At 45.9% G+C, this 15,748-nt stretch overlaps 1 protein-coding gene across 1 annotated transcript in view; it reads right to left on the bottom strand.

Moving 5' to 3' along the window:
* The window catches only part of LOC124557359 (follicle-stimulating hormone receptor-like), a 176,085-nt gene that overhangs the window by 145,444 nt on the left and 14,893 nt on the right, over nt 1-15,748 (bottom strand). Inside the window, exon 4 of the mRNA XM_047130897.1 lies at nt 6,435-6,509. Within this exon, the coding sequence (XP_046986853.1) occupies nt 6,435-6,509 (75 nt within the window). The remainder of the gene's footprint in view (nt 1-6,434; nt 6,510-15,748) is intronic.

Here is a 15,748-nt window from a genome sequence, read left to right as displayed (position 1 = left end):
GGCGGGTACCAGGTTGAGATTCATTGGGAGAGTGCTTAGAAAATGTAGTCCATCAACAAAGGAGGTGGCTTACAAAACACTCGTTCGACCTATACTTGAGTATTGCTCATCAGTGTGGGATCCGTACCAGGTCGGGTTGATGGAGGAGATAGAGAAGATCCAAAGAAGAGCGGCGCGTTTCGTCACTGGGTTATTTGGTAACCGTGATAGCGTTACGGAGATGTTTAATAAACTCAAGTGGCAGACTCTGCAAGAGAGGCGCTCTGCATCGCGGTGTAGCTTGCTCGCCAGGTTTCGAGAGGGTGCGTTTCTGGATGAGGTATCGAATATATTGCTTCCCCCTACTTATACTTCCCGAGGAGATCACGAATGTAAAATTAGAGAGATTAGAGCGCGCACGGAGGCTTTCAGACAGTCGTTCTTCCCGCGAACCATACGCGACTGGAACAGGAAAGGGAGGTAATGACAGTGGCACGTAAAGTGCCCTCCGCCACACACCGTTGGGTGGCTTGCGGAGTATCGATGTAGATGTAGATGTAGACCATGAGAGCGCCAACAATTTCCCTACGTTGGAATACACTTAGCTCCGACACAAAGCACTCACAACTACACAGAACACTGTTCTGACCGCGACTGACACTTGCTACACGTGAAAGACATTGCCCAGCTGGCCTTCGTTGTCAGATACAGCAGTGCAACCTACAAGCTTAGCTAGCATTTCCATTGATGTTCAAGCATGCGTTTCTGGCGTTATTCCCAAATTTTTTTCAGTCCTTCTATGTCTTACCAAGTAGAAAGATACGCTGTACCACGATGAAACTCATCACACCCTAATATAGTGATTGAATGTGAGCATGAGTTGACTTTAAATAGAAAAATTTTAATATTGATACACGTATGACTTTATTACCTGGAAAAATATTCGGTTTGCAACCGGCAAGTCAAGTACTCGGAGTAGCGGGGGCTATGAAGGGAGTAAGGTCACATGAAAAAGTAAGTATAATACTGGAGAGGTTAGGGAAGTTTCATCTGAAGTTGCACCGCTGTGTCCGGGAAGATATACAATCCAAGGCACTGCCCTTGTATCATCAGCTCATATAAGCGGCGTAAATGTTGCGAGGAAAGTGTAAGCCTTCTTCTAACAACTAAAGTTTCATTGCCTCTCTGGCCTTCGAACGTTCTTCGCCTATGTTCTATGATCATTTCTTCCTTTCCAGTACGTTCTTAGCATGAAATACAAACACTACAAAAATACTACAGGCCTGGTAGAAGAAGTGATTTATGTAAACTGATATAAACTCCATCAGTCTTGAACTCAAACATGCTGAAACCATGCGTTTCTTTTACTTCTTCATCATCTGTTATATCACCTCAACACACACAGATGTATCAGAATTGTATCCACTGTACACCAATAAGGAGTGCTAGCCTCCTCAGCATGCATGCATCTAGAGAGATCTTGTGTAATTGGATAGGTGACACCAGTATGATTGGTACGGAACTGTGTTTGCATAACGACAGGTATAGTATTGAAATGAGAATACTGGTCTATATCGCTAGCTTTGGTTCGTTGTAGAAGTTCGGAGTAAGTGCTCTAATATTTCTCAAAGATAAATGTCGAGGTGTATTCATTACATGGGACCAAGTAGAGAAAGTAAAGTGCACTAATCTAACGTTTGTCTCTGGCATTTGAACATAGATTAACCATTTCCCACTATTTGCAGAGGTGGGGTGCTGTCAGAGAGCGTGGACGACATCATAGGAGTGGGGTTATGGGTGAGGGAGTTACATTACTGGAGGTATGCCCATTGACCTATTTCCCACAAAAAAAAAAGAAAAAAATTAAATTTCCTGCCACAACGTCAATGCGATGTCGCCACATCTACATATGGGTGTGAGGAGGAGTCAGGGGAAGTGTAGGAAATTTGGCAACAACGTAATCTGTGCCACTACTTATACTCACCACTACACTGTATCACAGTTGCCCCGTGCGACAAGTGCTGAGAGAGCAAATATTACATATCTGCCAATTCATGACGAGATTTTTTCCTGAAATTTCGCACTCTGAAGTAGAGGTTCATCTTGCATTCATGAAAGTCATGAAGACCTCTTCTTTCCATTACAGAATAGAACCTTGAGTTTCCATTAAACTGTAACTCTCTGCCACATCCACCATTTTAACCTTGAATGATGTGTGCCCTCTGAGCATTGTTCTATAAAATCAGGAAGAATTTGTTGTGGCAAGTTTATCAGTTGTTGTTCGACTGTGGATGTTCCACTTCTAAACTATGCAGTGAAGTGTGTAGCTGAGTGTTGTGTGGAACAACGTGATTCAACATTGCATTTTCAGCAGGATGGAGGCGTTACTCCAACATAAATTCCAAAATCATCGTTGTCCAACATGCAGAAGTAACAAACAATTGTGCGGCTTCGAGGAAGTATGGAGTATCAGAAGCCAATGTTAAAAGATCGCGGAAGGACAAAGGACGTCTGAAAAACGCAAAGTCGATTAGTAAGGCTTTCAGTTGTGCACAGAACGGACTTTTAACATGAAAATCACAGTAGTGGCATCTGTACGCGAGATACGTTAAGAAGAATCGACAGTTCCCCGCTGTGTCATAGAAAATAAAGCACATGAACAGGCACAGGATCACGGTGTCCAATTTAAATGTAGTTCTAGATGGTGTACGAGAATAATGCGATGCAATGGGCTTGTGTTGCGACATCTGCATGCCTTGCTCAGCGTCTTCCAGCATCTAGAGTGGAGGAGTTGGTCGAGTATCTGCGACACATTTTAAAACTGGGAAAGGAACATGCTTACCTCTTGGGGCAAATCGGAAACGCTGATGACTCACCTGTTTGTTTTGTCATGCCATCCATTGCAATAGCTGAAGGAAAAGGTGTATTGGTCCACACTAAAGGGCAATGAGAAATCGCAAATCCCAGCGATGTTGTGTGCACTTGCTGATGGAACAAAGATGTGACGCTACACCATAGTCAGCCGTAACACTTCGCCAAAGGAAAGCTGTTGCCTGGTGTCATATCTCGATGCAGTGGAAAAGCATGGATGACGAACGAGTTGGTTTTAAAGTAGCACTGGACAATCTGGAGCACGAAGCCAGTTGCTCTTCTAAAGAACTGTAGAGTGTTGATCCTTGATGCTTTAAGGGGCAACTGGCACCAGTGGTGATGGCAGAAATCCTGAAATTAAACGCATATCTTGTCGTCAATCACGGAGACGTGACTTTGCAACTACAAGTGTTAAATATTGTGGCGAATAAGCCACTTAAAGACCATCTGAAGCTACTGTACATTTGGTTACTTCAAGGTGGTCAAGACTTGATCACCGACGCGGAGCTAATAAAGCCTTCAGCATCTCTAATTGCGAAATGGATCCACACGGCTTGGACGTCCATATCCAATGCCTCAATTGTGAATGGCTTTAAAATATGTTGTGCAACAAATGCATTTGATGGGAGCGAAACGGTCTACTATAGGAGGAAATGCACGATAATTATGAGAGTGGCAGTGGACAATTCCAATGAAGAGGACTAAGTGGCATTTATATCTGAATAACGACTGTCCTAGTCTGATTTTATTTTCTGTTTGCCAGTACTTCTATCATCCCCTCCAGTTAGTGAAAAAGTAGCTATTTGTAAGTTTACAAAATAAGCCTGTTAATTGTGTACATGTTTTCTGTAATCCAGTGTTGCACCATGATGGGTCATCTTGCATTCGGAGTCGACTTGTATTCGCAGATATGCAGTATAGTGTTCGGTTCGCTGAGCAGGATCATACAGCCACGTCACGTATCTTGAAACAGGGAAATCTTCTTGTTTGCAGGGTCCATGTAAAGAGCGTGAAGACGTCTGGTGCGTCAGAGTCACCACCTCGACCAAAGTGTCGGCTTCGCTTGACACGACAGCAGAGAAAGGCTCTCCAAATGTGATTCTCTCGCTGAAAATAGTGGTGGGCACAGGAGAGGTACCATGTCATCTTTCCAGACGAATATCGGTTCTGTGAGTAGCATCACAAAGTATGTATCCGAGTTCAGACGGACTGATGAGAAGATATGTTGCCGAAATATAGTCGTCGTTGTCATATAGGGTCGGCACATGGTGAGGTAGTATGGGATGGCACTAGATACATATAACGATTACAGAACCGCACAAACGGTAATTTTGACAACAGCCACTACATTTGTGACTTGTAAGGCCAGTGGCTGTGCCCTAACTTTGCTTTCTCTCTGGCGTTATGTTTTAACAAGATAACGCAGGACTGTAATGACCTACCTTGATACAGCCACTCTCACCCAATGAAAACATCTTGTAGTTGGTTGCCGAAAGACTGTCACGTTACCACTCGTCAGCCACTACGATTTGATGAAGTCGGCAGTTGTTTTGGAGCAGCATAGTGTGTTGCACCCTTGTATGTCACGAAAGCACAATTTGAAGTGATGTCTAGCTGTGCATGTCCTATACCACCCATTCTTGCTTTTCCTCCCGTCAGATCACTGCTATTGAACGCTGTCGGACTTGGCTAAAACGTGGATGGGTGACCGCCTGGGTCTGCCGACCGCTGTTGTTCAGTGGGGTGCACTCAGTACTTGTGACGCAAATTGGAGAGCTGCCTGAATGATAAGTAGTGACTCCAGTCTCGTTAACAGACAATGGCCAGGAGCGCAGTCTGCTGACCACATGCACCTCCATATCCGCATCCAGTGATTCCTGCATGCTGAGGATGACACGGCATTCAGTCGGCACCGTTGAACCTTCAAGACTGTTCGAACGGAGTTTAGTTTACCCACCTTCTTTACCGTACACGCACAATAGATAATTTTCCAATATTTGTTTTTCTACAGTTTTAATAGCCAGCACAGTAATCACATGTGATCGAGGCCATAGCGCGAAATCTGATAGTACTGCTTTCTTCAACAGAGTCTACAGTAGTGAAAACAGCATAAAGCTTCTCCCATCGACAGTAGCGCGGTATCCACGTTCCCTGGGAGTATTATATAAAGAGCGTTGGCCACAAGCGCTGGAGAACAGAGAATGAAATCAGGATTACAATAAAGGCCATACTTTTACATCTTAGAAAGTTTTTAGTTTCTCATAACGTTTAGGCATTGCAGCTTGATGACGTCGATTACTTCCCACGATATTTCAGCTGACAACCATTCACCCATCTTCAGGTGAGTGTTTTGAGTTTGAGATCGCTAGTCCACATCGCTAACTTTATACCAAATATTGGCACGGAGACGAATTCGCAGAGGCAGCCGCTACATGAGCGACCTCTGTCGAGTTTCATGCCCTCTTCAACATTCCTGCACCTAGGGAGCGCAAGCACACTATATGTGTACACTCGGCTCAAAAGCGGGCTCATGGAGCTAAAATTCAGATTTCAGAAGTGGATGGATCGTTGGGGGTTTCATTTACTGTAAACCCACACTTAAAGACATCTATTTTCAGGCGTCCAGCTACCACCACCGATCACAAACAATGACCGTCCTTTCGACCTTCGGTGCGCCGGGCACGTGGTGACGGAGACAGCCTCGTAAAGGAGCTGGAACACCTACAGCCTGTGTTCAAATATAATGCATGTTCCCCACAGTAGGACAACAAAGCTTTAAGGAAGAAAAAACGTGATCCCCCAAAGCATCAAGAGGAGGAGAGGTGGTTCAGGTCCGGGGCGCTCCTGCCATATGCCGCCAAATTGTCGTCAAAATTAGGCACTGCCTTAAGGGAACATCATGTCAGAGTAATATTCCTGTCGCCTACTAAGACTTGCGCTCTTCTCGGTCCGGGGAAGGACATATGAGTCTGCGGACGACGAAATATACAGCATACCTTACCACACTGGCAAGTACACAGATATGATTAATTATGATTGCGGCTTTCAAGTGGTTATGCGTGGTACCCACGGATTTGTTTCATATCTTGAGAAAGAAAACATTTCAGAACTAACTACACCCAAATGACAGATGATTTTACTAATTTGACATGAAAATTTTAGCTCCGCGACACTGCATTCCATAGAGAGTGGGCCTGTAGTATTACCGTTACGCAAAAGCCTGCGTGCCATAGACGGAGCAGTATTCAAAGAGTGTTCGAAACTCGACAGATGTCGCTTATGTAGCGGCTGCCTTACTGCATGAGTCTCCGTGCCAATTTTTGGTGTAACCTTGGTGATGTGAATTAGCAGCCTCTAGCGTAAGACACTCACCTGATGATGGCTGAATGGTTGTTAGCCGATATATCGTTGCAGGAAGTCGGCGTCATCCGGATTCAGTCCCGAAAGTTCATGGAATACCCTTTACGTCTGGAAAATTTTAAGAAGTTTTGAAGTTTCTTGCAAGTTCCTGGACATCAATCCAACAAAAGCTCATAAACCATTAACAGGTAGACAGATTAGCCAGTGATGCATTGTCTACTCACACCATGTGCAGGATGGAGTTCGTCCTGAGACGGTGCAGGCGCGGGATGTCCTCGAGGCCAGTGTGCACGATTCGCCTACAACATAAAACACAATGAAAGAGACCTTTCAGTGGTCCAGCCATTGACGGTATCGTTACGAAATGCATCAACAATAGTTGGCTGTAGTCTAAAGAAGTAAAAGGCTAAAAAATGAAATCACGTTTCGTCTTACAACTAATAAAGAACTGCTGAGCGATACTCCGTCAGGAGCGAACCCACCTCGTTTTCCTTGTACAGGCCGGTAATCGGACACTGTGACAAACACCTACACCATTTTGGCTCTAAGCACTATGGGACTTAACATCTGAGGTCATTAGTCCCCTAGACTTTGAACTACTTAAACCTAACTAACCTAAGGACATCACACACATCCATGCCCGAGGCAGGACTCGAACCTGCCACCGTAGCAGCAACGCGGTTCTGGATTGAAGCGTCCAGAAGTGCTCGGCCACCGCGGCCGGCTTCCTGCGCCATTTAAATTTTAAAATTCAAATTATTCATTGCTCACTTGTCATTGTAAAACTCGTTTATATTGACTTTACACAATAACGTCAGGAAGATTCGATGAAAAGTAAGTATGAGAAACATTAAAAACTTTAAGCCTCGTAGGTTAAAACTGTGAACTTATGCTTCATTGGGTGTGACAGAGGAAAAGTAGAAGGGACAATTACATAAAAATGAGACAAAGGGAAAAGAAGTCTGTGAACTGTTTATTATTTCAAGGGTAATCGTCATAACTGTAAATAAATTTATCCCACTTCGAGACAATATGGTCAAAATGTTTGTTGTTGCCTGTGGAACCATGGTTGTACCCAGGAGTGACCCTCAACATCCGGAGCAAATAAACGGCCACGAGTGTCTCTTCTCAAGGCTAAAAATACACTGAAAGAAGAAAAAATTGCAACACAAAGAAGGAAATATGTGACATAAACGAAAGTTGATTGGCGTATTTCTACATATGAAAGATGATGTCGATTCAGATTTTGCGTCAATCGCATAAGAGTGGCGTTAATAGCGCCACCGTGAGGATACAGATCACGTTTGTTTTAAACACACGCTATAATGGTCGTTAGAGTTTGTTACCTTTGACACTGGACTTGGTGAGTTGATGTTCGTAAAGAATGTTAGGCAACAAAGACGCCATTGTCAACACCTCACTAACTGTGAACTTGATCGTGTGACAGGACCACGGGATTCTAGATGTTCCGTCTGCGATACTGCAGGACAACTTGGCAGGAGGGTAACCACTGCACATATTTACTGGCAGCGGTGGTCACGAGAATATACGGTCGCAAGAACACCAGACTCCAGGCCGCGAAAGGCACTACCGAAAGGGAAGAACATCGTGTTTAGAGTGCGGCTCTGGTGCATAGCACAGCATCTCAGGTAGCAATATGAGCAGTAATTGGCACCACAGTGATACTAGGAACTGTTACAAATGTTTTACTTCAAGGAAAACTCCGGGGCCAGCGGCCCTGTAGTGTGCGTACCACTGACATCATACCACAGCCATTTGCGACATCAGTGGTGTCAAGTGACTGCTCGTTGGAGGATAGGATGGAGTACTGTTGTGTTTTCTGAAGAAATCCGGTTCTGCCTCTGAGCCAGTGATGGTCTTATGTTGGTTAGAAGAAGGCCGGTTAAGGATCTGCATCCAACCTGTGTGCATGTTAGACGCACTGTAGCTACACCAGAAGTTTTGGTCTGGGGTGCGATTTCATAAGACAGCAGCATTAATCGCCCCTGCATTGACTGACCATGTGTAACAGGCATGGAACTCCATCCCGTCTGCACCTGTACAGCAAAATCCATGCACTTTTGTGTGACAGATTCCGTTGCCATCAGCCGCCACTTTGAATTTCCGCTGTGTGTCGCCTCCGGCAGCCGCAATGAGTTAGAGGGCGCTCCGGGATTGTTCGTTCCCGTGCTGCTGGCAGCATGCGGGCAGAAATGTCCGGAGGCGGACGACGAAAAATTCTCGCTGCGACGTGGACGGCTGATGAGGAGAGGTGGAGTCTTTTCCCTCGTAATCATTTGGGCTGTTCAGGGCACATGGTCAGTCAAGCCGTTGCTGGGTCGAGTAGGCACAAAGGGGCCCAATGTAACTGCTGCATCCTTACATTTTCAGAACTGTGGGCTCTGAGTGGCGTTAAACAACCACAAAGAAGGTGATGTTGGTCGAGATGGCCGTTTGGAACTGTTTACCCTATGTGGATTCGATTGCCCGTTACAGCTTGTGAAGGACTATTCACTGCTCGGACGATTGAGTAACTTAAAATGTTGTAGTGAAATACGTTATTGGTGCGCATTGTTTTTATGGCATTGATTTTGGATGGACGTGTTTGCCTTAACAAGAATCGTATTTATTAGATTATGTGCTATTCAGTTGAGTGCTGTGTGTCCTGTTATTCATTTGATTACTATTGAAAGAAGTCTCGTTCACATTTTCGAAGAAGGGCTGAATATAGGTAATGTCAAAGTGTGAGCTATCAATTCAGTGTAGAAATGGGCTTGCCTATGATATAAAGATTATCTGTAGGCCCTTTTAAAGTTGTTTATTCTAAACGCAGGAAGGTGAACCCAGTACATAATTTGAAAGTTGTTTTGATTGATTCCAAGTACGCCTATGCCATGCTACTTCATTAGCTGCTGTCTTAATATTAGTTATTTCTTAAAGGTACAGGGGAATGAAAGAGTAAAGCAAAATTTTCTCTGCTCATTCAACTTAAAAGTTAAGTAAAAAAATTGCTTGATAAAATCGTTTTATCGATTCTCTTGTAAGGCTAACTGAGGCTTCACCTCTTGAAAGAATCTTTTTTTTTAATATTTGTGTGTAATTAAAGTATGAAACTTTGTTTATTGGAATGCCATTATGTATGGTTGTAAATCCCAGCACCACCATCGTTAAGTCACAACCTTTGAGAGGAGAGTGTGGTTGAGCAGGATCGTGGGTGGTGTGAGTAATTGCATTCAGCAGCGTTAAAAGACTGTATTGGAAAATTTTGTGGTTTGTACACTCCTATAAAATGAAAAACGAACACCATGAATTCGTCGCCCCAGGAGGGGGAAATTTTACTGACACAATCTTGAGGACGTGTACAACACATGATCGCACAGAGCCATACGTACGTGAGTTCAGTCAACAGAGCGTGCACAATGTCAGCATTAGTACCGTGTATAACCTCCTGTTGCAGCAATGCAGGCTGCTACTCTCCCGTGGAGACGATCGTATAATTGCTAAATGTAGTCTTGCGGAATAGCCTGCCATGCACTTTCCACCGGTGTCTCAGATGGGCCAGAGTTCATTCCGGAAGCACAGACCGCGCAAGATGGCGTTTCATCCGCTCCCATGCATGGTAAATGGGGGACAGACTCGGGGATCTTGCTGGTCATGGTAGCTGACGTACACCTTCAAGAACATACTGGGTGGCACGGGATACGTGTGGACGTGCACTGTTCTGTGGGAAAAACACAAAAACTTGTTGGTCCATGAACGGTAACATGATGGATTGGATGAAGGTTCGAATGTACCGTGCACTGTTCATTGTTCCCTCGACGATCACCAGAGGAGTACGGCCATTGTAGGATATAGTTTCCCACAACATGATGCCGGGTGTTGGCACTTTATGCCTTTGACGTATACACTCCTGATTTTGGCGCTCACATTCACTACGCCCCACACGCGTACACAATCATTGGCACCAAGACAGAAGCGACTCTCATCACTGAAGATATTACGTCTCCATTCGTCTTTCTATAAACGCCCATCGCGACAACACTGGAGGCGGGATGAACGATGTTGCGGCGTGAGCGGAAGACGCCCTAACGGTACTTACGACCGTCGCTCTCCTTCATGGAAACGCTTGCGAATGGTTCTCGCTGGTATCCCTGAAGCATCGGTGTCCCTAAGTTGTTATGAAGTGACGGTACAGTCCAGTACGGCACTTCGTAGGATACGACGGTCTTGGCGTGCATCTGTACGTCGCCGCTGTCCGGGCCCAGGTCGACGGGCCTGTGCAAGGTCTGCTGACCACTGGTGACAACATCGGTGCACTGTGGAGACCTCACGCCCCATGTGTTGCGCAATTCTGCTGTTACGTGCATCCGGCCTCCCGCAGACTCACTGCACGCCCTCGCTCAAACTCCGTCAATTGCACGAAAGGTTCACGTACACGCTTTCGAGACATGCTAACAGTGTTGCAGACATAGACGGAACTCCGTAAGCCATAACAAATTGGCTGCCACTGGCTCTGGTGGTGACCAACCGGTGCGCAGCTAGCAACATCCACAACTAATAACGCGGTACCTGGTGCGTCCGCAGCGTTGCGCGTTTGATCATTGCACGCACCGCCCTCTCGTAGTGTTCAGTGCCAGTATAGCGTGTCTTATTCACTTGCGTCAGTGTGTTCGTTTTTTATTTATCTGCTGGTGGAATCTTCTTGGCTTTTCGGACACTAGTGTTGGTATTGTGTTTGAACATGGCTCAGAGGGAGGTGCCCGGTGTAGGTGAATTGCGGAAAGAGGCACTTGCCGACGAGTTGTCTATTAGAGGTGGTGACGCTTCCGGGATTGCGGCTGAGTTAGCGCGGCGGCTGAAGGAGGCAGTCAATCGGCAAGTCGGCCCGCGGGATATGCAGCCACCCCAGGGGAGGGACGCCGTCGCCAGCATTCAGTGCGTGTAAACAGAGCTTAGCTTGTTAGTGTACTTTTGAGACTGGAGAGCCCTCATGCTCGCAGATTTGTGGAATTACAGGACGTGTGGTGCACTATGCTAACAGAGTCCAGGATTTGCACAGCGTCATACCCACTGCTGTGCACTGTGAACAGTTGCAGGACTCAGTGAATGAAATAGTTGCGAGAATACAGGGGCCAATTAGTTGTGACAGTGATGCTGAGGCAGTTAGAGGAACTGTGCCGACAGAGCCGGGGGTAATGACTGTATCAGCAAGGAATCCTGTGCTTACTTTTCTCAGTTGTTTACTAAATTACACTACTGGCCACTAAAAATGCTACACCAAGAAGAAATGTAGATGGTAAACGGGTATTCATTGGACAAATATATTATACTAGAAATGACATGTGATTACATTTTCACGCAATTTGGGTGCATAGATCCTGAGAAATCAGTACCCAGAACATCCACTTCTGGCCGTAATAACGGCCTTGATACGCCTGGGCATTGAGTCAAACAGACCTTGGATGGAGTGTACAGGTACAGCTGCCCACGCAGCTTCTAAACGATACCACAGTTCATCAAGAGTAGTGACTGACGTATTGTGAAGAGTCATTTGCTCGGCCACCATTGACCAGACGTTTTCTATTGGTGAGAGATCTGGAGAATGTGGTGGCCAGGGCAGCAGTCGAACATTTTCTGTATCCAGAAAGGCTTGTACAGGACCTGCAACATGCGGTCGTGCACTACCCTGCTGAAATGTAGGGTTTCGCAGGGATCGAATGAAGGGTAGAACCACGGGTCGTAACACATCTGAAATGTAACGTCCATTGTTCAAAGTGCCGTCAATGCGAACAAGAGGTGAGCCAGAAGTGTGACCAATGGCACCCCAATACCATCACGAATACATGCTTCCAATGTGCGCTCACCACGATGTCGCCAAACACGGATGCGACCATCATGATGCTGTAAAGAGAACCTGGATTAATCCGAAAAAATGACGTTTCGCCATTCGTGCACCCAGGTACGTCGTTGAGTACACCATCACAGGCGCTCCTGTCTGAGATGCTGCGTCAAGGGTAACCGCAGACATTGTCTCCGAGCTGATAGTCCATGCTGCTGCAAGCATCGTCGAACTGTTCGTGCAGATGGTTATTGTCTTGCAAGCGTCCCCATCTGTTGACTCAGGGATCGAGACGTGGGTGCTCGATCCGTTACAACCATGCGGATAAGATGCCTGTCATCTCGACTGCTAATGAAACGAGGCCGTTGGGATCCAGCACGGAGTCCCGTATTACCCTCCTGAACCTACCGATTCCATATTCTTATAACAGTTATTGGATCTCGACCAACGCGAGCAGCAATGTCGCGATACGATAAACCGCAATCGCCATAGGCTACAATCCGATCTTTATCAAAGTCGAAAACGTGATGGTACTCATTTCTCCTCCTTACACGAGGCATCACAACAACGTTTCACCAGGCAACGCCGGTCAACTGCTGTTGGTGTATAAAAAATCGCTTGGAAAATTGCTCATGTCAGCACGTTGTATGTGTCGCCACCGACGCCAACTTTGTGTGAATGCTCTGAAAAGCTAATAATTTGCATAACACAGCATCTTGTTCGTGTCGGTTAAATTTCGCGTCTGTAGCACGTCATCTTCGTCGTGTAGCAACTTTAATGACCAGTAGTGTACCACATTCCGGAAGGAATGTTGCGCAAAGGACAGTATTGTCAATAGTATGTAGCGAGAATGTTGAGCGGTGGCTGTACTTTTTGTTAGAATTGCAGAACCGCGGGGAGATGTTTGGTGTAAGTGACGTGCAACTATATCAAAAATTGTGTTCTATGGTTAAGGGTCGTTTGGAGTAAACCTTGAAGGACGAGAAGCGTGGTGCCTGTCACTTTCCGAGTTTGCACGAAAAATTTGTACAGACTATTTGTCTGCATGTGCTCGTCCTCTGTTAATAGAAAAAAATTACATTGGTGCGCAGCGCCATGGCGAATTACGGGAAAAAAGGGACAGGGATGCCTTCAGAAAGTTGTGTTTAGATTTTCAGAACACGAAATAGTCCGTAAGATCTGGAAGGGCTTCGGCCTGACAATAGGTCTAGAGTCGCTTTTAGCGAAAGACCGAGGAACTTTCGGTAGCTGGATAAGTTAATCTCGGAGGTGGGCGGCATGCGCCACGCCAATAGCGCTCGAGCTATGAGGAAAACTTCGACGGCCACCCGAGAGGTAGGCGTCAGTGAGTAAATCACGATTGTTTGATGTGTGGTGTTATAGCAGCTACGTTAAAGGGCACTTTGCGAGGAAATGTCTGCAGCCAAGGAGCATCTCTGTTTAATTACATAAGGGGAACGGGGCCTCGCCTCGACTTCCGACGTTGTGTAGAAAGATCGTGGTCACCTCATCTTCAAGTGTCCTTTTGTATGTTCTAGTTTTAATGGTGAACCAGTTTGTGCGCTGTTAGATTTGGGGAGTTCTTTGGGTTTAACGAACATCGGCACACGCTGCCTTATGTAAGTTTCCCCAGGTTGCTGACGCGGGAGAGAGATGCCGAGTACCTAATTCTGAGGAGATGCTGTTGCTTGGACGTCTAGATCAACCAATGCATCTCCCATATTATTTGCATCCAAGGGGCAGGACAGGGTACACCCAGTAGTGGATTGTAGAGCTTTGAATGAGAAGGTAGTTTCGCACTCAGAACCATTACCTGAACTGCACGCGTGTTTTGGCTTGTTTAAGAAAGCCAAGAGTTTTACACTCTCTACCTAAATCAAGCCTACTATGAGATTCCACTAGCCGAAGAATCAAAACCCGTGCCAGCTTTCATTATCGACTGGAATCTTCATGAGTACAACACAGAGCCCTTTCGGCTTTCCACAGGCACCGAAGTCCTTTCCCGAATTTTGGAAAATGTTGTTTCCGGGTTAAAATTTAGATGTATTTATCCTTACCTTGATGGTCTTTAGAGAGAACATCATGATTAGAGAGGTTTTGGATGGTCTTAGGAACGCTGGGTACGCTGTTAAGCCGGCCAAAGTGAAGTTACTTGGTTTCCTGCCAGGGTGTCAAGGTAAATCGAAGCCGTACAGCGGTCATCCACTCGTTTCGTCTTCCGAAGAATACGAAATGGGTGGCGAGTTATATTAGGCTGCCAAACCTTTTGTAGGAAATTCATACCTAACTTTGCCCAGTCAGCGGCTCCCATAAATGATATCACTACGAAAGGGAGAAAATTCGAGTGAGGCCCAGCTCAAAAAGCCACATTTAAGGCATTGAAAGTCGCCATGGTGAGCGCTCCAGTGCTGGCAAGGCCTGACTTTAGTAAGGAGTTTATAGTGCAGACTGATACCTCGATGTCACGTGTCGTAGCTGACATTTTCCAGGAGCAGGATTGGGCGGAGGTGCCGCGCTACTGCGTACGCTTTACGTGCCCTCTTCCTGCTACAGACGAAATACTCCGTGTATGAGCTGGAGACCCTGCTGGTTTTATCTGTATTTTAAAAATTCAGAATATATCTCAAACGGCGTCCATTTGTGTCAGAAACTGATAACGAGGCCCTTAGCTGGGTGTTGGCAAATTTGAGCAGCACCGGGCGCGTCGCTAGATGAGCAGTGAGAACTTCGGCGTTCCAGTTCAAAGTAAGGCACATACGAGGCAACGGAGAATATCGTTGCGGACAGTCTAAGTAGAATGTTCGGAGATGAGCAAAATCGGCTTCCGATTGAGGAAGTAGGTGGATCAGATGAATCGAATGGCTTAGATCACGTAATTTGTCCGATTTTAAGTGTGTGTCCGCTTTCCTTTAAAGACAATGGCAGGCAACAGGATACAGAGTCGGAGTTGTCAGAACTGAAAGAGGGACTTAGGAAAGACGAATCAATGAAGCCATATTGTCTGAAAAGAGACATTCTGTGTCGCACGGTACAAGAGAGCGGACACTAAATTGTCTTGCCCAAGGATTTGGTGCCTCTGGTTTTTAAATACTTTCACGAAAGCCCGTGGGCGGTCATCTGGTTGTTTTCAAGACCAAAATGAATAAAAGGGAGCATTTTATTTGAAGTCTATGAATAAAGACCTAAGGGGTCTGGTGGCAAATTGTAAGATGTGCGCCATTAACAAACCGGCATTGAATACGCGCCAATGGTCCCTGGCATCTGATGTAGTGAATTATAAGCCTATGAAGGGAATGTTCAGAGTTTATGTGGGGCCATTACCGCGGTAGTGAGATAGGAACGCTACATGCCTGTACGAGTGGATGCATATTTGCGTTTTTGTTGTTTAATCCCGCCAGGTATTACAACAACCCATATCAGACCTTTTCAGCCAGTATTTGGGATACTTGGGCCACACAACGTATTAGTTGCGGACAGTGCTCCTAACTTGACTTCAGCAGCCTTCCCCAAATTCTGTTTAGGGCTGGAATTAGTCACAATACTACAACGATGAACTACCCTAATCCTTCATTTGCTGAGACAGTAAACCGAAATTTGCGGGCGGCCCTTTTCGCCTTCGATCACGCAGACCATACCCTGTGGAACAGCTCACTGCTCTGGCCGGGGTGCGCTTTTAATACAGCGGTACATGAGGCTCAT

The sequence above is a fragment of the Schistocerca americana genome, chromosome 1 (assembly GCF_021461395.2).
Source record: "Schistocerca americana isolate TAMUIC-IGC-003095 chromosome 1, iqSchAmer2.1, whole genome shotgun sequence".
Classification (NCBI taxonomy): domain Eukaryota; kingdom Metazoa; phylum Arthropoda; class Insecta; order Orthoptera; family Acrididae; genus Schistocerca; species Schistocerca americana.
The sequence above is the reverse complement of the archived record's forward strand: the minus strand, read 5'-3'. Positions and strand labels throughout refer to the sequence as shown.